At 42.8% G+C, this 22837-nt stretch overlaps 1 protein-coding gene across 4 annotated transcripts in view; it reads left to right on the top strand.

Moving 5' to 3' along the window:
- SLC25A21 (solute carrier family 25 member 21) overlaps positions 1-22837 on the top strand; it is a 303655-nt gene that overhangs the window by 203351 nt on the left and 77467 nt on the right. For all 4 annotated transcript variants that reach the window (XM_075844434.1, XM_075844433.1, XM_075844432.1 and 1 more), the window contains exon 4: positions 2530-2613. In XM_075844434.1, the coding sequence (XP_075700549.1) occupies positions 2530-2613 (84 nt within the window). The remainder of the gene's footprint in view (positions 1-2529; positions 2614-22837) is intronic.

Below are 22837 nucleotides of genomic sequence, written 5' to 3'. Positions count from 1 at the left end.
AATAAGTACGTTTTGTGCAAACACGTTGTTCCCTCATCACATGTTAGGACATAGGACTTTTTTTTACGTAACATCGCTAGGTTTTAACTTGTACCCAACATAAATGAACCCTTACAACTATGACTATAATACCATGTCCATAATAATTCAAAAAGCAATAGTTACTTATCACATTTATGGTATATCCAAGATATCCCTATGTTCTCATATATATTGTCATATCATGGATCTTTTACATACTGCATTCATGGCTTGAGGAATACCAGTTATACATGCCTTTTATTTAGAGGGTTTGCCTGGTTTAAAAAACCCAGCTGCAAATAGTATCTTTCATTTTAGCTGATCCTACACCTCCATGCATTATCCTCACAATCTATTGATTTCAATAGGAACAGTGTAATACTTCTCTTTCACCTGTGACGGTGCTGCAGGGAATGAGAGCACACATAACAAATGATTGATGGGAATCCCAGAGGCAACAACTTGTGATCAGCTCATCTATGGTTGACCATTCTATCAGGAAAAATGTCCAAAACTGGCAACCCATATTTGCTGCCAAAATAAGGGGGGGGGGGGGGGGAAATCATGTCTAGACCTTTTCTGTTAAGTTGCTAAATAAAATCTGTTCAACAGAATAGTTTTATTCAATTCTGGGAAAGCTGGGTGATGAGCTGAGCTTCCACAAGGGATGTTACACAGCTTTCTTAGAGTCCTGTTATATATTAATATATGTTATGCAGCTTTATGATCACCCGACCCCACATCCCACAGGCCACCGCATGTAGACAGAGAATGAATGGAGAGGTTGTCGTGCATTTATGCGGCTCTTTCCATTCAACTGTGTTCGTTACAGAAACAGCCAAGCACACTTGGGACATGTATCTATCTGACATTTATGTAATATTCTGTAGATATGCCATATTAATCTAAGATGGGAATAACCCTTTAAGTAGCCTGCAAAAAGTGGGTGACAATGTAATGTTGGTCTTAAAGGGGTAGTCCGGGCATGGGGCAGTTTTTCATACTGATGACCTATCCACAGAATAGGTCATCAGTATATGATCTGAGGGGGTCCGACACTCGGACCCCGCACGATCAGCTGTTCCGTCTGCCTCCTGAGTATCGGAAGCTATGTAGTGATCGGTGCCAGTAGCACATAGCTTTGACCACTGTATAGCGGCCATGCTGCGCCACCAAGTGAATAGGAGCAGAGCTGCAGTAACCCAGCACGGCCGCTATACAATGTACGGAGTCTTCTGCTTCCAGCACCGACCACTGCATAGCTTCCGATGCCCAAGAGGCAGACGGAACAGCTGATCGTGTGGGGTCCGGGTGTTGGACTCCCCACCGATCGTATACGGATGACCTATTCTGTGGATAGGTTGTCAGAATGAAAAAATGCCCCATGACCAGACAACCCCCTTTAAATATAGTTAGACAGCTTTCCCAGGAACAGATATAGAAGAAAAAAATGCTGATTAGACTTTTTAACAGGAGTATAATTCATGCACTTGTAATTTCTGGAGGGTCTTTTTTTTTTATCTTAAGGGAATTTTGTAAAAATTATTAGAAAGATACATTGTTATGAAATGTTATATACTGTATATGTTTTCTCTATATATATTTTTGTTTCTTTGTAGAAACCATTAATGTAAACAAAATGACAGACTATGTGTACAGCAATCATGAAAGCAATTATTATGTAGCATATATAATATAGGATAAATGACAAGATGTTCTAGAGAATAAAATGGAAACAGAAAAGTTTTATGCTGCTCAGATCATAAAAATGGTTGGTTCAAAGGCTAAAACAACAAAAAAAATGTGGACTGCACCTTTCTTCTCGTGTAAATCCCTCTGCGACCATTAAACACAAAAAACGAGAATGTCCCTGCTGCTAAATTGGAGTCCAGAGGAGTCGGAGGCAACAGGATCTGAAGATCAAAATTCCAGACATAGCAACGTGAAAGCTGCCACTAACTGAGTGCATCCTGTCCCCATCCACACTCTGCAGGGAAACCATGGGACAAGGTGGGACTATGGGGGCAGTGAGCACAGGGAACAATCACTTTTTTGTTCTACAGCATTGTTATTACAGTGTTATTACTTTAGGTGTGACATGTTAATGATCTTAGTGAGCGGTGTACCTGTTCTGTTTAGTACACAGATGTAGCCCCAGTCCCATTGCAATATGCTGGTCTATTCATATGCAAGTTTTACTCTGACAATACATATGTATTATACATTTACATTCAATATTTGTGCTAAATATTAGCTATGTAATATATATATATATATATATATATATATATATATATATATATATATATATATATATATATGTATATTATCAATTACAGGAATGGAGTATATTATGTAAAAAAGTGGCAATTGCTCCATGTTCCCACAATGGTCTAATTTTCTAGGGGTCACATTTGAGAACTTATTTAAGAATAGTCAAATCTATACAACTGAGTGCAGAATATTACTAAACAGCTAAATATTCATTATTTGTTATCATCTGTTTAGATTTCAGATCCAAACAAATACATCTGATCCATCCAGTTATAAAAGTTTGGGTGACTGTTTCAAGAAGATCTATCGCAGTGAAGGGTAAGTGTGTTTCATGACAACATGCAAAAACTTATGGTAGGCGCAACCAAAATTCAAACCACACTGGAAGCTAACAAAGAACGGGTGACTGTGGCTACCGTACTGGTGAATGCGGGGGTCCCAGTGATCTAACATTTACCACCTATCATGTGAAATGTTATTACTGCATAAACCACTTTAAGTATAGCAAATTTAAAGACAAGGGATGCTGTAATATATAGTTAAGTATTGACAGTGAAGGAGGGAGGAAGTAGCTAGCTTCTCCTTCTGTTTGATCAATATAGCTCACAGCCTGAGGCATAACTGCATTATAAGAAATGTAGCAGTTTTACTATTCAACCTGAGATATATATTCTGAACAAATCTCTAGAAACATGGTTTAATGCAGTAAAACATTTCTATTGGACACATACAGTGAAGGAAATAAGTATCTGATCCCTTGCTGATTTTGTAAGTTTGCCTACTTGCAAACACATGAACAGTCTAGAATTTTTAGGCTAGGTTAATTTTACCAGTGAGATAGAGATTATATAAAAAAACAAAACTGAAAATCACATAGTCAAAATTCTATATATTTATTTGCATTGTGCACAGAGAAATAAGTATTTGATCCCCTACCAACCATTAAGAGTTCAGCCTCCTCCAGACCAGTTACACGCTCCAAATCAACTTGGTGCCTGCATTAAAGACAGCTGTCTTAAATGGTCACCTGTATAAAAGACTCCTGTCCACAGACTCAATTAATCAGTCTGACTCTAACCTCTACAACATGGGCAAGACCAAAGAGCTTTCTAAGGATGTCAGGGACAAGATCATAGACCTGCACAAGGCTGGAATGGGCTACAAAACCTGGGTGAGAAGGAGACAACTGTTGGTGCAATAGTAAGAAAATGGAAGACATACAAGATGACTGTCAAGATGACTGTCAATCGACATCGATCTGGGGCTCCATGCAAAATCTCACCTCGTGGGGTATCCTTGATCCTGAGGAAGGTGAGAGCTCAGCCGAAAACTACACGGGGGGAACTTGTTAATGATCTCAAGGCAGCTGGGACCACAGTCACCAAGATAACCATTGGTAACACCTTACGCAGTAATGGATTAAAATCCTGCAGTGCCCGCAAGGTGCCCCTGCTCAAGTAGGCACATGTACAGGCCCGTCTGAAGTTTGCAAATGAACATCTGGATGATTCTGAGAGTGATTGGGAGAAGGTGCTGTGGTCAGATGAGACTAAAATTGAGCTCTTTGGCATTAACTCAACTCGTCGTGTTTGGAGGAAGAGAAATGCTGCCTATGACCCAAAGAACACCGTCCCCACTGTCAAGCATGGAGGTGGAAACATTATGTTTTGGGGGTGTTTCTCTGCTAAGGGCACAGGACTACTTCACCGCATCAATGGGAGAATGGATGGAGCCATGTACCGTCAAATCCTGAGTGACAACCTCCTTCCCTCCACCAGGACATTAAAAATGGCTCGTGGCTGGGTCTTCCAGCACGACAATGACCCGAAACATACAGCCAAGGCAACAAAGGAGTGGCTCAAAAAGAAGCACATTAAGGTCATGGAGTGGCCTAGCCAGTCTCCAGACCTTAATCCCATCGAAAACTTATGGAGGGAGCTGAAGATCCGAGTTGCCAAGTGACAGCCTCGAAATCTTAATGATTTACAGATGATCTGCAAAGAGGAGTGGGCCAAAATTCCATCTAACATGTGTGCAAACCTCATCATCAACTACAAAAAAACGTCTGACTGCTGTGCTTGCCAACAAGGGTTTTGCCACCAAGTATTAAGTCTTGTTTGCCAAAGGGATCAAATACTTATTTCTCTGTGCACAATGCAAATAAATATATATAATTTTGACAATGTGATTTTCTGTTTTTTTTTTAAAATCTATCTCTCACTGGTAAAATTAACCTAGCCTAAAAATTCTAGACTGTTCATGTCTTTGACAGTGAGCAAACTTACAAAATCAGCAAGGGATCAAATACTTATTTCCTTCACTGTAACTTACTGTAATATCCCTGCTATACAAGTTGCTTAGTCCACATTGCAATACTACACATGAATATCCAGCGCTAGACTCCTGCCTGACAAATCAAATCAGACATCACAGTATACATTTGGTTACCAGCTGTCACTTATGTGAAGCTGTCACCATCAGGGACGCACACCTTCATGCTGGTTATATAACTGCCCCTGCATATGGGAGACCATTACTCTTGTGTAGTTTTGCATATTTGTAATAGAGTGGAATGCCAGACTCATATAAATGACTATTGAAAGGCCACGGGCCGTCGGGTTTACTCTCCTCCTGACGCCCGCAGTCATGGATCCATGAGCGCTGGTCCCCATCTCCTTCCTAGGAGACGCCAGCGCTCACTTCCGCTCCGGTCTGCTGTGTCCTGTAGGGTGCGAGCGCACGCTCGTGCCCGGCCTTAAAGGGGACAAGAGGAAATCATCATCATCAACTGCCCGTGATTTCCTGGTCTGTAAGAAGGCCCCAGCCCTTCTGATCCTTGCCTGAGCGTTGTTAGTTTTCCCAAGTCTGTCTTGCAAATGGTCCCTTAGTGTTTCCCGTTCCAGTTGTTACCCGTGCCCTGTTACCTGTTCCTGTATCTCGTGCTGTGTTCTTGTTCCTGTGCCTACTAGTTGGAGTCATGTCTACCGCACGTGCTGTTGCCTTGCTATGTCCTGTGTTATCTGACACGTCCTGAGGGATTCGCCACGTCTGGCGCAACCTGTGGCACATGCTGTCATCCGCCACGTCTGGCGTTACTTGCTGCACCCACCACCATCCATGCCAGAGCTGCGGCTATTGTCTGGACTATCCAGGTACCCTTGTGCAGGACTTTGTAACCTGAGGTTCCTGTTGTTTGGCCAGCTGCCTCGCTGCTACGGCGGAGCTGCCTAGTGGGTCCACATACCCACAAACCGTGACAGATGAATTAGCAAGGACAGAGACTGCACTCAAGATTTTCATACTTCATCTCAAGCAAATAGCAGTGCTCTTCCTAACTAATGTCAAGCTCCAAAGTCTCTCTACTAAACTGAACAGATAAAACTTGCATTCTCTCACTATTCTATTTCTAATTGTTCTAAATGTGGCATCACCTTGTCAAAAAGACACATGGAAGAAAGTACAAAGATTCATAGCTACATAGACTGTATTAAAGTCTCCTGGGTGTTTTGGATTTATTGTGAACCTACACTTCAGAATCTGTTAGTCTATCTTCACACTACATTTAGGGATTACTTTCTAGGGACCGTTCAGTCTGCGGAACCTATACCCCAGAAGTATGCAACTGTATGCCTATAGAGTTGCATATGTCTGCTATTGACTCCCATTATAATAGTTGTATTGAAAAGTGTGCTTTCAATTAAGTTGATGTAACTGTATACCGACGTATATTGGGAAAAGTATGCCAAAATCAGGGCCGCACCGTTCATCAGACGAGACAAGTTTCTCACCTCAGGCAGCCTGCTGCCTCTCTGAGGGGGCGGCTGCACCACTGAATTCAACCGCTGCCGCCACCCCCTCCTGCACTATAATTGTATCTGCGTCTGTAGGATGCAGACCCAATTATATGCATAAGCGCTGAATGGCAGGACACGTTCCATGCCCTGCTATTCAGCGCCTTTCAATTATGCAAGCGGCACGATGACGTCATCGCACCACTTGCGTCATTGAATGGCACAGGGCAAGGCACCCTGCCACTCAGCGCCTTTTAATGATGCAAGCGGCGCGATGACATCATCGCCTCGCTTTCACCTTTCAGCCCCAGCAGACCTGCTTAGAAGAGAGCAGGCCTGCATTGCAATAGGACAGCGCTGGAACAGGATCAGGTAAGTATGCAAAGGTTTTTTCTAATCGGTGAGTGTTATTTTCTCCACGGGGTCTATATGTGGGGCACTATCTACATGGGGTGCTATATCTCAGGCACTATCTACATGGGGGGCTTTGTCTGGGGCACTATACAGTGGGGCTATATATGGGGAACTATCTACAGGAGGGGCTATATGTAAGGCACTATCTACATGGGGCTGTATGTGGGGCACTATCTACAGGGTCCACTGTGTGTGTGGGACACAGTGTATGGTGCTATTATAATCAGGGACTCAGTGTATGGCGTGATTAGAATTATTGGTGCAGTTTATGGCGCTATTATATTTAGGGGCATGGTGTGTGGCAACATGAGAATTTTATCTTCGTTTATAGGTGTAGAAATGTTGAAAAGTGAGAAGCTGAAGACATCTAAGCTACGAACTGCAGAAATGGGCTGTAGCTTAGAGAATTCATCATAGAGGTCTGGACCAGATGGAGAAGAAATGAGAAAAAGAACAACTAGAATCTCGAAGACATCACCTGTGAGACACTTAATGTAAATATTTATTCTACCTCTAATCCGTACTGTAGTCACTGTATGTTCTGCAGCGAGATGATGGGTGGTATGATTTTCATTTTTTTTGTGAAACAGCAACTGCCAGCATATAATTACCATTGTTCTGGCGATGCTGGGAGCTGTAGTTTTACGCCGTACAAACCTGTACGGTAGGGGGTGCACTTAATTGAGCTCTATTTGTGCTGGTGCTGTATATATGTACTGAGCTTGGTTCTGGGGATGTATTTATGTACTGAGCTCGGTTCTGGTGCTGTCTATATGTACTGAGCTTGGTTCTGGTTCTGTATATCTATACTGAGCTTAGTTCTGGTGCTGTCTATATGTACTGATCTTTGTTCTGGTGCTGTCTATATGTACGAAGCTTGGTTCTGTATATATATATATATATATATATATATATATATATATATACTGAGCTTAGTCCTGGTACTGTATGTATGAGCTTTGTTCTGGTACTGTATATATGTATGAGCTTGGTTCTAAATCTGTAATTAGAATATATTTATAATAACAAAATTGCAGGTCAGATGGAATTGTTTTCAATTCATTGTATATTTAATGGGAACCTGTCTGGTAGTTTTAATCTCTTCAACCACCACCATGTGGTAATACATGACCTGACAATATTTCCAAACATTTCTGTGTATGTTTTTTTCAAATGCAGCAAAATCTATAAAATCAAACTTTTAAAACGGCGCACACAATATGCTAATTACTCATTAAAGGGTTATGGGCGGTGCCGCTATCCTGAAGTCACATAGTCCTGTCTCCAAACCCACCTTTCCATGCTTGATTGACATCCCTCTAGCTGTTATACATCACTAGCAGCCTCCTTCAACTTCCTCAGATGCGCCATTGCCTTGTACTATTTAGGCAGCAGCGTGTACTCTGTCCGGCTTCATCACTGCACCGGGCATGCCAGGGGATTACAAAGCAACAGGGCATCCAAAAGAGTTGGAGGAGGCTGCTAGTGATGTAGAACAGCCAAGGAGATATCAATCAAAATCTGGGGGGCACCATTTTGATTTTTACCTCAGGCAGCAGAAAAGCTAGAATTGGCCCTGGCCAAAAGGACACCCTTTTGGCATATGTCTGCCTAATAAAAGTCTTTGGGTACATTAGACATATATGTCAAACATTTTCCTGGCATATACACAAAGCATTCATTCCAAATGCATTGTGAACCTAGCCTAGCATTATGGGTTTGGTTTACTTAAAGAGGACCTGTCACTAGGTCATATAAGCTGAACTGGTTTACTGACCTGAATAGCGCTGTCTCCCTGATTTCCAGCAGTGTTTTCATTTTTTTGCTAAGATATCGTCCACTGTTGTTCTGGCTCCCAATATGCTAATTTGCTGTAATTAGCCACTGGGGAGGGGCTAGCTTCCCTGCCTCTGATGCTGACCAATCAGCGCAAGACAGCTTGAGGGTACATCACGCCCTGTTGGCTAACCGTAGCAAATTAGTATATGGGGAGCCAACACAACAGTCGGCCATATCTCTGGAATTAGGGGGGAAAAAGAAAAACAGCACTGGAATCAGGGAGACCGCACTATTCAAGTCATATGACCTAATGACAGGTCCTCTTTAAAAAGCAATTCCATAATATCATCTGATAACTTGCAGGTCTGCAATAAAGATTGCTCTATAGATCCTTCACCAACATAGAGGGTGCTATGTGCGGTAGTCTATAGTCTGTGATTGGAGTCCAGACTACTAACCAAGTTAGAGATAAAGGATAAAGATTTGTATTTTGGCATAGAAGATTGGTATGATACTTTGGGTGTCTAAATCTGAAGATACATGGTTACCAGACCATACTTTGTCCATTAACATTCCTACAAGGCATTGTAAGGATCAGTTTGGCAATTGTGTGTTAATTCCCTGCCTATTTCTATTATTTTATCCAATTAAATCCTATTAAATAATCAAATTCCTTTTATTAGTTACTAGGGGGGCTCGCTTGTTTGGTAACCTTCATCTATTAGCCATGGTGGAAATCTGCTACAATGAGCGCCTTTTAATCAGGGGGACCATTCACTTTTGTACGTTACATAGACAGCCTATTGATTTCAATGAAATATGTGTAATATTTGATTTCCCCTGTTGTGGCACTGCAGCAGAATTTAACACTTGTTGCCAGGTTCTCCTGCACATTACAGCTGATCGCTGGGGTCCCACCAGGTGGAATACTCTGTTTTTTGTTAATTTTATCAAAAAAGGATTGACAGAAGCAGTCAGCCACTTTACCCTGGAAAAAATAGTTAATTAATCTTCGGAAATGTCATAGCTACACGAGAAAAGGTCACGAGGGAGAAGTTTATTATCTTGCATGAAAGGTTTCCCTAGAGCCCAGCTTTCCCAGACACAGATATTTGTCTTTATTCACATTCACAGAACAGGTATATAACAATAGTTCATGAGAAGAGGTGTCTACGTGAGCTCCTCTGGAAGGGAGAGGCCTCTCCAGGATTTTTTTCTGGCTTCAGGAGTTTTAGGGTCCGGTTCGCATTGACAGCCACAGGAAAGTTAAGCTACTCAAGGCAGTCTGTTTATGAAGGGCTGACAGCTTTATGGCTAGCATTAACAGATTGAATGTTTATTGGGGCAAATGTTTGTACGGAGGATTAGCCTAGAAACCTGGGCTCCGGCCTTTAGACATTTGCAAATACTCTCAGGGATCAGATGGTGTTAAAATTTTCCTTTCGTAGTTTCCATCAACTTGTCCTCTACATGCCACTAGTGTTTTCTGCTCCCCATCCCCTCAGCCTAGAATGTCAAAGTAAAAAATTAATGACTTTTTAAAGAACTGGTTTTCGTTAGCGTTGAATTTTCCCTTTAACTAAGCCAGCATATGCTGTATACAGATATACAAGGTAGTTCTGTGGCCCCCAGCTGGCTTGGAAACCCAATGGCCATGTTTTATAGCATTATTTTTAACAGGATCTAGACTATAACTATGAATGGCACATAGCACCTTTTTCCAATACAGTTATTTTCCAGACATTTCAGAGTCTTGACATGGCTTTTGTTTATTTATGTTGTATATTTCTGGCTCGCTTATATGTCTCTCACATGCTGCTGTTTTCTGACTTCAGCTCCTAATCAATAAATTACACAGGCACCAGATACATATAATGATATCTGGTAAAGTTTTAGTAGAGTTAAATTCCTAACCAACGCCTCAGAATTTCCTATTTCTTTTCTGTTTTGTCAGGCTATCCTTTTATTTGTCTCTCTCATTTTGATATATTCCGTCGTAGAAATGTATAGCTTAAAGGAACACTCCAGAAAAACTGATACTGTTACGGTCACGTACCAGAATGGGGATTCCATAAGCTGCTATCTGTTTTATGCTGGCTAGACTGGGGTACGTAGTCAAAGGAATTCCCTGGTCTACACCCTTAACCTCCGCAAGGAAGTACATATGAACTTTGCTGCAGGAGGATTCCCAGGTCACAGTTACCAGAATAGTCATGAATTTGCAGCGGTACCGCTGAACGAGCAGTGGTCAGGAATGGTGCCGATTGTTATCTCCTGGAGATCAATCAGAATATGACAGGCCAAAGATTAAACCTGGAACATAGTCAGAAGAAAGTCAGGGGACTAAGCCAGGAATAGAACAGGTAGCACGCAGACAATCGGAAGGACAAGGCAGGAACGTAGTCAGGAACAACCCAAGGTAAGGTACAGGAACAAATTCAGAAGTCAACGCAGTTGCAGAAAAACACACGAACAAGAACTAGGACAGGATGAACCCAATCAGCAGGCAATGCATTGGAGACCGATTGCCCTTTAAATTATGTCATTGGAATTCTCAGGTTGCCTAGCAACAAGACGCCGCTGGTGAAGAAGAGAAGGAGAGTGGCGTCTGGATCTATGGAGACAGCGGCCAAGATCGGGAGCTGTAGCGGGAGTGTCCAGTGGCGTGATTGCCGTTGGCGGCAGCCAGGGCCATTCGCCAGGGTTCGGCGCTGGAACCAGACAAGGAGATTAACAGATACACTGTAGATACATGCTATTGAAAACATGGTCCCAATTATTTATTGACATGGGTGGAGTGGCCCTAGCTCAGATCAGTGGGACATAAAAGGAAGCCAGTGAGGGGTTAGAATCAGTCAGAGCAGTACCGCAGCACCATTTATCATGGACATATAATTGAGGGAAACCTGGTTCAGTATGTTGGATTTTAACATGACTGAAGTGTGGCCAGATGTATGTTGAAACTGCTGATCCTTTCCCCCTATGGCAATAAATATGCATGCTTGACATTCAAATTTCTTCTAGTTAACAGCGCAGGAAAGATAATGGAGCTCCAACTTCTTGTAAGAAATATTAGTAAAAGCTGCGCAATCACCCTTTTAGCCAAACATTAAAACTTGCATTGTTGGAGGTAAGCATCTAATCTTTTCGAAGTCCCATGTCTTGCTGCTGGCATGGGCTGAAGGAACAGGAGGGTGTCACGAAGGGTCTGTGGACCCACTGGGCCGTACCGCCTTGGCAGTAAGGCAGCTGGCCAACAGGGCGCAGGTGAATGTCTATAGTTTGTATAGGTACCTGTGGCAGCTCAGACAGCAGCAGGGCAGGCTTGGCTTGGACTAGGCAGCAGGCAGACGTCAGGCGAGGTGAAGCAGGTCAGACGTGGAATACAGCATGACACGACTTTGGCACAGCACAGTGCTCTACCAGGATGGTATGGAATGCAAAGAACAGGTACAGGAACAGGTACAGGAACACACTAGGAGGCCATCACATAGACAAACTATAGTGAACAACAACAATGCTCAGGCATAGAAGCAGGGGGCTGGACCCCTCTTATAGTCCAGGGTACTCACAGGTCAAAGTTAATCAAAAGTCCAGCGCTTGCCGACTCGTGGCTGCGGCTGTCAGGTGGGGATTGGAGTTGACAGCCCCCAGCCACGGACATTACAGAGGGAACTGGATGGTAGAGGTCCCTGAGTAATTGCTCCTTCTACCCTCTTTATAATTCAGCCTTTTAATGTAAGTAATGGTGCTTACTACACCAAACGATAAAGCTGGCCATATACATTTGACGATAACTTGGCCAAACCCGCTAATTTCAGCGTGATCGGGCAACAAACTAATGTGTATGGGTGTCACCCCTACTCTCCCGATGGCAGTTGTCATGGGAAAGATGTGTCCGGCTGCAGCTTATTTCCCCTACCCAGTGAAATAAACATGCACGCTCTACAGAGGCCAATGAAGCATCATCATTATCATCATGGCACTTCTCACAGTCATTGGATGTTGAACTCTGAAATTGTGTTTTTGGACAAAACTCTAGTGAGAATAATGAATTAGGTCAAACCTACTGGCCTACATTTACTGGCTTATTTTACACTGGTCAAAGTGGCGGAGGTAGTTGGAGCGATTTGCACCAAATTTATTATAAGACTCTTCCCTCTCACTAAATTTGGCGCATTTAGACTTCTCAAACAGGCACAAAATCACCATGGTGTGGGCAACATCTATACTGTAAAAGCCTTCTATGTCAATGGAGCCCTAGTTCAGATTTTCCCTCTGTAGAAGAGGCTTTGCTAAACTGTCAACCCTAATTATGAGCCTTTGGAGAGAAGTGGTTTTGATCTTTCATAACACTGGTGCTACATAAGCAGTAGAATATAAGAACATGAAGAGGTGTAGAGAAAAATGTCTATATCAATTACTTCCATCTATGAGTTAATGAATCGGCTCATCTACCTAGGTAGAAGGCAGGATGCCAGCATCTGTACCCCACTCTGCCCTCAAAGTCGTCTTATCTGGCAACAAGAATACATTAGCAGGAAGCTGCCATCTCCACTGCCAGGTTTTCAACAGAAGCATTTGTTCTTTTTTGTGAGAGCAAGCAAATACTTCTAATGCAGGTAAAGCCGGGGAGCACGAGATTTATTGTATGTCAACAGTGGAGAGGAGGGGGAGAGTTGCGTAATCCAATATGGGCAGTGGCTGTGAACAGATAACTGTGACATGAGGATGAAAGTGTCCAGAAGGTGAGTAGAAGGCCTGTGGGATCAGTCAATGGATTCATTTTTGTAATGCCAGAATTTACCATATTTGACCAGTCATCATCTGTTCCATCATCTTTTTTTATCTTGAATCGATTAATTCAATGGGTAACATATAAAAACAAATGATAAACTGAGGTTCATCATCAGTTTGTCAATCAGTTTAGATTAGTTACAGAGTAAAAAACTTCCTGCAAAGAATGCAAGTATTTTTTGGAATTTTTATTCTGGGCATTCACCGTGCGGTAAAAATGATGTAGTTACATATATACATATAGTTACATATATAGTTACATATAGTTCATACGGTTGAAAAAAGACACATGTCCATCAAGTTCAGCCAAGGGATGGGAAAAGGGAATTTCTACACATAAGAGCTTATATTTTTTTGTTCTAGGAAATTATCTAACCCTTTTTTAAAGCCATCTACTGTCCCTGCTGTGACCAGCTCCTGCGGTGACTATTCCATAGATTCACAGTAAAGAAGGCTTCTCGCCTCTGTAGGTTGAACCTTTTTTTTTTCCAGATGGAGGGAGTGCCCCCTTGTTTTTTGAGGGTGTTTTAAATGGAACAGGATTTCACCATATTTTTTGTATGTGCCATTCATATATTTATATAAGTTAATCATGTCCCCCCTTAGTCGTCTTTTTTCAAGGCTAAATAGGTTTAATTCTTTTAATCTTTCCTCATAACTTAGATTCTCCATGCCCCTTATTAGCTTCATTGCTCTTCTTTGTGTTTTTTCCAACTCCAGGGCATCCTTTCTATGAACTGGAGCCCAGAACTGAACTGCATATTCTAGATGAGGCCTCACTAATGCTTTGTAAAGTGGTAATATTACATCCCTGTCCCGCGAGTTCATGCCTCTTTTAATAGACGACAATATCTTGCTGGCCTTTGAAGCAGCTGATTGACATTGCATGCTGTTATTTAGTTTATGATTTAAAAGTACACCCAGATCCTTCTCAACAAGTGACTCTCCCAGTGTAGGACATATGATGCATGCAGGTTGTTCGTACCCAGGTGCATAACTTTACATTTATCTACATTAAACCTCATTTGCTAAGTGGACGCCCAAACACTCAGTTTGTTTAAATCCGCTTGCAATTCAAAAACATCTTCCATAGACTGAACATTACTACATAGCTTGGTGTCATCTGCAAAAATATAAATAGTGCTATTAATCCCATCCTCTATATCATTAGAAAAAAAGTTTAATAATAGTGGTCCCAGCACAGAATCCTGGGGTACACCACTTATAACCCGGGACCATTCAGAGTAGAAATCATTGACCACAACTCTCTGGATACGGACCTTGAACCAAATCTCAATCCAATTACAAACTATACTTTCTAAACCTATAGTCCTTAAATTAGACGTCTATGAGGGACAGAGTCAAATGCCTTTGCAAAGTCCAAAAACACTATATCCACAGAGGCCCCTCTGTCTAGACTTCTGCTCACCTCTTCATAAAAACATATCAGGTTGGTTTGACAACTTCTGTCCTTAGTAAAACCGTGCTGGCTGTCACTTATAATACTATTTTTTTTTTCACATAATCCTGTATATAGTCCCTCAATAGCCCCATCAAACATTTTCCCCACAATGGATGTTGAGCTTACTGGTCTATAATTACCCGGGGAAGACCTAGAGCCCTTTTTGAAAATAGGCACCATATTTGCCCTGCGCTAATCCCTTGGCCCTATACCAGTCACTAGAGAATCTCTAAATATTATGAGGAGGGGGACAGAAATAACTGAACTAAGCTCTTTAAGAACTCTAGGGTGTAACCCATCTGGTCCCGGGGCCTTGTGTACATTTATTTTGTTTAATTTAGCTTGGACCATCTCTACATTCATCCAATTCAGTATATCAATTGATATATGAACCGCACTGGCATCGGTTACATCAGCTGCTCTTTCTTCTGTTGTATATACAGAGCTGAAGAACCCATTTAGTAACTCTGCCTTCTCTTGATCCCCTGTGACCAACTCCCCATTACCACTATTTAGGGGTCCTACATGTTCAGACCTTGGCTTTTTTCATTTACATACTTGAAGATTTTTGGGGGATTTGTTTTACTCTCATTGGCCTCCTGCCTTTCATTTTGTATTTTTACTGATTTTATTACCTTTTTACAAATTTTATTAAGCTCTTTATAATTTACAAAGGATACAGATGTACCCTCAGATTTGTATTTTTCAAATGCCCTTTTTTTGTCATGTATTGCCCTTTTTACAGAAGGTGTAAGCCATGTGGGGTTGTTACCTATAGGAATAAATTTTGCACTATAATTACCCAAAGTAGATTGGAAAATCTCCCATTGCAGCCCTCATCCTGAGGAAATTGGCCTTCTTAAAATTAAGTGTTTTTGCCCTCCCAGCCTGTTTATTTTTTACAGTATATGTAAAATATAACTATATTATGATCACTGTTACCAAGGTTTTCACGAACATTGACATTCCCAACAAGCTCTGCATTATTAGAAATGACCAGATCAAACAGAGCTTCACCTCTAGTCAGGTCTTCCACAAACTGGCCCATAAAATTTTTTGCAACAGGTTGAGGAATTGTCTCCCCTTTGCAGTTGAAGCCGAACAATGACACCAATTAATATCCCGGTAATTAAAATCTCCCATTATCACTACTGTACCCGCCTGTGCAGCCCGCTCCATCATTTTATATAGCTGAACTTCCATCTCCTCAGTTATATTGGGGGGTCTATAGATTACACCAAAAGTAATTTTTTCAGTGTTTACCTCCCTTTGTAATTCCACCCACAAGGTTTCAACCTCCTCACAAGCTTCACCCTCTAATGTCTCATTCACACTCACCTTCATATCACTTCTCACATACACATACACCACCGCCTTCATATCACTTCTCACATACAGACATACACAACCTTTCCTATTTGTCCTGTCTTCCGAAATAGTGTAAAACCCTGTAGATTTACAGCCCAGTCGTGCGAAGAGCCTAGCCATGTTTCAGCAACACCCGCTATATCTATATTTTCTTCCAGTACCAAGGCCTCCAGCTCCCCCATTTTGCTTGCTAGACTTCTGGCATTTGTGAAAATACACTTTAACTTGCCTTTAAATGTTTCACTTTCAGTATCAGAAATTTAATTATTTGACATTATTCTGGCATTTTATTTTCATTGCTGTTTTGTAACGAAAGGATCTCCTTATCTTCTTGCCTAGTCCTCTCCGCACAGTCTGTTTCTCCCCCACCAATATAGTCTGACCCCACTCTAACCTAACTACCCCTTTATTTTCTACATTGACCTCCCTCCTCAGTCCTAGTTTAAATACTCTGCCACCCCAGCTAAAATTCTGTTCCCCAGCACAGCTGACCCCCTTCCATTTAGGTGCAAATCATCTGCGGAATACAGTTTGTAAACCCAATGAAAAGTCAGCCCAGTGCTCTAGGAACCCAAAGCCTTCTCCTCTACACCAAGACTTAAAGAGGCTCTGTCACCAGATTTTGCAACCCCTATCTGCTATTGCAGCAGATCGGCGCTGCAATGTAGATTACAGTAACGTTTTTATTTTTAAAAGACGAGCATTTTTGGCCAAGTTATGACCATTTTTGTATTTATGCAAATGAGGCTTGCAAAAGTACAACTGGGCGTGTTTTCAGTAAAAGTACAACTTGGCGTGTATTATGTGTGTACATCGGGGCGTTTTTACTTCTTTTACTAGCTGGGCGTTAGGAATGGGAGTGTATGATGCTGACGAATCAGCATCATCCACTTCTGTTCGTTAACACCCAGCTTCTGGCAGTGCAGACACACAGCGTGTTCTCGAGAGATCACGCTGTGACGTCACTCACTTCCTGCCCCAGGTCCTGCATCGTGTCGGCCACATCGGCACCAGAGGCTACAGTTGATTCTGCAGCAGCATCAGCGTTTGCAGGTAAGTAGCTACATCTCTCGAGAACACGCTGTGTCTGCACTGCCAGAAGCTGGGCATTCTGAAGAGAAGTGGATGATACTTCTCGTCAGAACGCCCAGCTAGTAAAAGAAGTAAACACGCCCAGATGTAACACATAATACACGCCCAGTTGGACTTTTACTTTAAACACGCCCAGTTGGACTTTCGCAAGCCTCATTTGCATAAATACAAAAATGGTCATAACTTGGCCAAAAATGCTCGTTTTTAAAAAATAAAAACGTTACTGTAATCTACATTGCAGCTCCGATCTGCTGCAATAGCAGATAGGGGTTGCAAAATCTGGTGACAGAGCCTCTTTAAGCTATGCATTTAACTCCCTGAGCTCCCGCTGTCTTTTCTGTGATGCGCATGGCACAGGCAGTATTCCTAAGATTACTACCTTGGAGGTCCTACCCTTCAGCTTGTAGCCTAGTTCTTTAAAATTATTCTTAAGGCTCCTCCACCTACCATTTATTCTGTTGTTGGTACCCACATGGACCACAACAGCTGGATCATCACCAACCCCTCCCAGCAATTAGTCCACCCGTTTCACCACATGCCGAACCCTGGCACCAGGGAGACCGCAAACCATTCGGTAGAGGCGGTCTTGGCGACAAATTATTCTATCTGTCTTCCTGATTATAGAATCCCCTACAACTATCAATTGTCTTGCCTTACCTGCATTACCATTCCGCCGACTAGTAGCTGGGCTGTTCTCCCGGCTGTTAGGGAGATCAGTATCCACTAGGGCTGCCATTTATGAGACCGACACCCTCGCATCATCACCCAACTTGGCAATTTTGCTTGGAATATCAGAAACCGGATTGGCCTTCCTTTTCTACTACCCCTAACTTCATTAACCAGCTACTTGACTGATCCTGCTGACCCATGTCTTCACCCTCCAGATCTACCCCACTAACTGCTTGTTCTGGCTCAGCATGCTCCGCTCAAGATTGTCTATCGTCCTCAGTGTTGCATTCTGCTCCTCCAGATCTCTAATGCGAGCTTCCAGGTGACCAATATGCTCACATCTGCCACAGAGGTATTCACCCTGGAACTCTGGCTCCAGTCGTGCATACATATGTCAAACTGTGCACTGAAGAAAACCTCCAATCTTGCTGTCCATTATCACAGTTACAAAAAAATAGTGAACAATTGAAAAAGTAAAAGAAGAGTACTTACAGGGGCTTTAACTCCTCTTTTTAACTCCGGTTTTATAACTCCACTTATATCACAAGCCACTTACTTCAGCTAGCTCAGACTGAGTTCTGCAGGCTAATTTATATCACCTGAGAGCAATTAAGCCCTCCCCCTAATCAGCTGCTCAGCAGGAAGGAAGCTGCAAAGAAAAAAAGTTTTTTAAATTGTCAGTTTTTGCAAGTTTCTGTTTCCAAGCACTCAATTGTTATCTCGCACAGATTCACACACCGGAACACAGCAACACAATCCGGTTTTATAACTCCACTTATATCACAAATCACTTAATTCAGCTAGCTCAGAACACCTTTATTCTGCGATTATGTCGTTACGATTATGATTATACCAAATTAAATAAGAAAAAAACACTTAGTTAAAAAAAAATTGTTTTGTGTCTTCATATTCTGAGACCCATAACTTTTTGGTTTTTTGTCAATAGACTTGATTTTTGGGGTACATAGAAGTTTGTGAATTTAAACAAGGCGGCCAAAGAGTTCACTGTGAGGGATAAATAATGTTATCTTATATAGTTTGGATTGTTATACTTAAAGGGGTTGGCCAGGAAATAAATATTTTCTAAAAAGTGTCCCCCAGCCTTGGTTTGCCTTCCCTAAAACCCCCTACTAACCTTCTAACCAGTTTCTGTATGATCTCAATCGTCATTGCTGCTCTGTTTGTTTACATCCCCCTGCTTCTGGTCCTGGCTGTTTCCTGTCTTGTAACCCACCATACCCATGATCCCTTGCTGCATCTGAGGACAGCTTACCTCCCCCCGCTTCCTCCGAAGCATCTCCGCTACTTGTATACGGCCATGCCCCTCTATGTTCACAGGTCCTTCCCTGCTCTAATTACAGTCACACAAACTGTAATGGCCATGGACCGTCGGGATTACTCACCCCCCGGCGGCCGCTGCCATGGATCTGTGAGCGCTGGCCCGCATCTCCTCCCCAGGAGACGCCAGCGCTCACTTCTGCTTCGGTCCGCTGTGTCCCGCGCACATGGGAAATAATCATCAATTTACCCATGATCACTCTGGACTATAAGACGGGCCCTGTCCCTTTACTCAGTGCCTGAGCGTTGTTGTGTAATGGTCCCTTAGTGTTCTCCTGTTCCCAGTGTTCCTGTACCTGCTGCTTGTAGCCTGTATCCCGTGCTACCATTGTTCCTGGGCCTTAAAAGTTGGAGTCGTGTTGTGCCTCCGGTCACGTCTGCTGTGTTACATCATGCCCGGTGTCATCTGCCACGCTTTGCATTATCTGCCGTCTGAAGTTCCATCTGTGCCTAGCCACTGCGACTGTCTGGACTATTCAAGTACCGTTATGCTGGACTTTGTATTAGTTGGGTTCTCTGTTGTTTGGCCAGCTGCTTCCCCGCTACTGCGGTGCGGCCTAGTGGGTCCACATACCCATAGAACGTGACACACACCCAGTAATAATCACACGGGTGATGGGGGGTTATATACCAGGATGATGGGGGTTATATACAGGGATGATGGGGGTTATATACCGGGATGATGGGGGTTATATACCGGGATGATGGGGGTTATATACCGGGATGATGGGGGTTATATACCGAGATGATGGGTGTTATACAGGGATGATGGGGGTTATATACAAGGATGATGGGGGTTGTATACAGGGATGATAGGGGTTATATACAGGGGTGATTGGGGTTATATACAGGGATGAAGGAATTTATATACAGGGATGATGGAAGTTATATACAGGGATGTTAGGGATGTACACACAGATTATGGGGTTATAAACAGGGATGATTATGTAATACACAGGGATGATGGAGGGTTATACACAGGGATGATATAACTCCATCATACCTATATATATAACCTGTATGTAACCCCCATCATCCCACTATATAACCCCCATCATCCCTGTGTATTACCTCATCATCCCTGTATATAACCCTCATCGTCCTTGTGTATTACCTCATCATACCTGTATATAACCCCGACCATTCTGTGTATTACCCCATTATCCCTGTGTATTACCCCAAAATCCTATACAGGGATGAAGACGGTTATACACAGCGATGATGGACGTTATACACCGGGATGATGACCCCATCATTCCTGTATATAACCCCATTATCCCTGTATATAACCCCGTCATCCCTGTATTTATATAATCCCCATCATCCCTGTATTTATATAACCCCTTTAATAACTGTATATATCATCAGGGGGGCGCCGCGGGGGGCGGTGGGGGTATGAGCGATGAGAGGGGCAGGCAGTGCGGGAACTCCGAGAGAGAGGAGGAGGGGCGTGTACTGGTAGAGCCGACATTCTCTGTCTTTGCTCAGCCAGCACTTCCGGGAGAGCAGAGAAACGGCGTGTCATCAACTAGGTTACAGGCAGTGGGCCGGGCGGATGTTTCATGAGCTCTTCAGAGCTCCACCACTGGTCCCACTGCCTGTAAACCTAACTAATGACACTCCGTGCTTCAGCTCTGCCAGAAGTGCTGGCTGAGCAAAGACACGGATTGTCAGACGAAGTGAATGACCACACATTAAAAGTAAGTAACGCCACAGGATATAAACAGCCATTATATTAGGAAGTTAATTGTACATGTCACATTAAGTTAAAATAGAAATCAAATTTATTCCTGGAGAACCCCTTTTAAGAACTTGATTAAATCTTTACATATTTTTTCTTGAACATACGATCGTTTGATCGCTTGTACAATACTAGTGTACTTGTGTATTGCTATTGCAGTATAATGTCCTTTTAGCGTTTTCCTGTTTTATGTCCTGTCTCTGGCCTGGCTTAATAAGAGTACTGACCTGTCCTTCATTAGGCCCCCAGCTGCCATGACAACCCATTGGTACCCCACGATCTCATTTCGGTTGGGGCGATGTGATGACAGAGGCGACATCTAAGTGGTTAAATGGGCAGGATTGAAGTTCTCAGATCACGGCCGCTAGAACAACGTGTCAACTGTTATATACAGCTGATACCCATTGCGTATAGAGTGGGCTCAGGATCAGTATAATATAAGTAATGCAATGTATTTCCTCAACTTTATATATAGATTATATCTAAATGTAAACTTCAAAATGGTAATTAAAGTAGAACATACACTTTAATAAATGATACTATTAAAAAATAATTATAAATATATTAGTTACACCCTACATAAGGGGTAGGCAACCTTCTTAGTATGGCGTTCCGATTAAGAAAAAAAGAAATCTGAGATGAAAGACCCAGTGTGCTAAGCAACTGAACACCAGCTTGGGGGATGGGGGTACACATAAGAGAGAGCATGGCTATGGGAAGGGGGGTGCACATAGGAGAGACCACGGCTACTTAACACACGTTTAGGGGAGGGGGTGCACATAGAGACCGGAGCTACTGAACACCAGCTTTGAGGGGGTGCAAATAGGATAGACCGCAGCTATTGAACACTAGCTTCGGGTAGGGAGTGCACATAGGAGAGACTACGGCTACTGAACACCAGCTGCAGGGGGGGTGCACATCGGGGAGAATGCGGCTACTGATCAGCTTAGATGAGGGTAGGTGCACGTAGGACAGACCGGCGCTACTGAACACTAGCTTTGGGGGGGGGGGTGGACATAGGAGAGACCGCAGCTACTGAACACTAGCTTCAGGACGGGGATTTCACAGAGGAGAGATTGCGGCTATTGAACATCAGATTAGGGATGGGGAGGTGCACATAGGAGAAAGAACTGCCAGAGATTTCCTTGGGGGGGGTTGCACATAACAGATAAAGGAGTGGAGAGTCTGGAACATACATAGTGGAAAGAGCTGCCAGACATTTAGTTGGGGGGGGGGGGGGGGGGACAGGGACCAATAAGCTTGAAATCTTTGCCACTGTGGCATTGATTTCTGGACTAACTTTCACTTACTTTTAAAAAGACCAGTGAAGGGGCCGGCGCTGATAACCAGGACAGAGACCGGCGCTTCATTATACGCTTGTCAGCGCTGAACACCAGGAGAAAGAGCGGTGCTGCATTGTGTGATTGCCAAGCACACAACACAGCGCCACCAAGTGTTCATTACCGAGAAACACAGAATGAAGCGCCGCTCTGCTCGCCTGTTTATTAGTGATCGATAAGGAAGTTGAAACTGAAGCACCGCTCTGCTCTCCTAAGGAAGCGGCACTCCGCTCTCTTGCCCTGTGTTCAGCGCCACTGCATGCAACAGCCCTGGACATCGGGAGAGGGGCATGTGCAAGAGATCATGGCCCCTCGTGCCAGCTGTGACACAAGTGCCACAGGTTGCCGATCCCTGCCCTATGATTATTGTTTTTTGTATCTTTTTTTGGGTACTACAGTCAAGAAGTATGATGAAGCCCTTGGTGGACTAAGAATAAAAGAAATCCAATAAAATCCTAATCCAATGATGTATCTATAAAAATAAATATCTATAAAAATAAATCACAATTATCCGGGATAATGTATTTTCTCTAGTTCTCTATGGATGTGAAATCTGAAGAATTAAAATGCAGGACAGGGAAATCATTAATAATTTTGACAACACTTATGGAAGCTGCAATTGTCACTTGTTTTCCTGTAAACAGATATAACAAAGAAGAGGAGAACTTAATGATATATATATACTGTATGGACATAAGTATTTAGACCCTTTGATATGACACTTGAAATTTAGCTCTGGGGGACTTCCATT

This window comes from Rhinoderma darwinii, chromosome 12, assembly GCF_050947455.1.
Source record: "Rhinoderma darwinii isolate aRhiDar2 chromosome 12, aRhiDar2.hap1, whole genome shotgun sequence".
Taxonomy (NCBI): Eukaryota; Metazoa; Chordata; class Amphibia; order Anura; family Rhinodermatidae; genus Rhinoderma; species Rhinoderma darwinii.
This window is presented reverse-complemented; position numbering and strand designations above follow the sequence as displayed.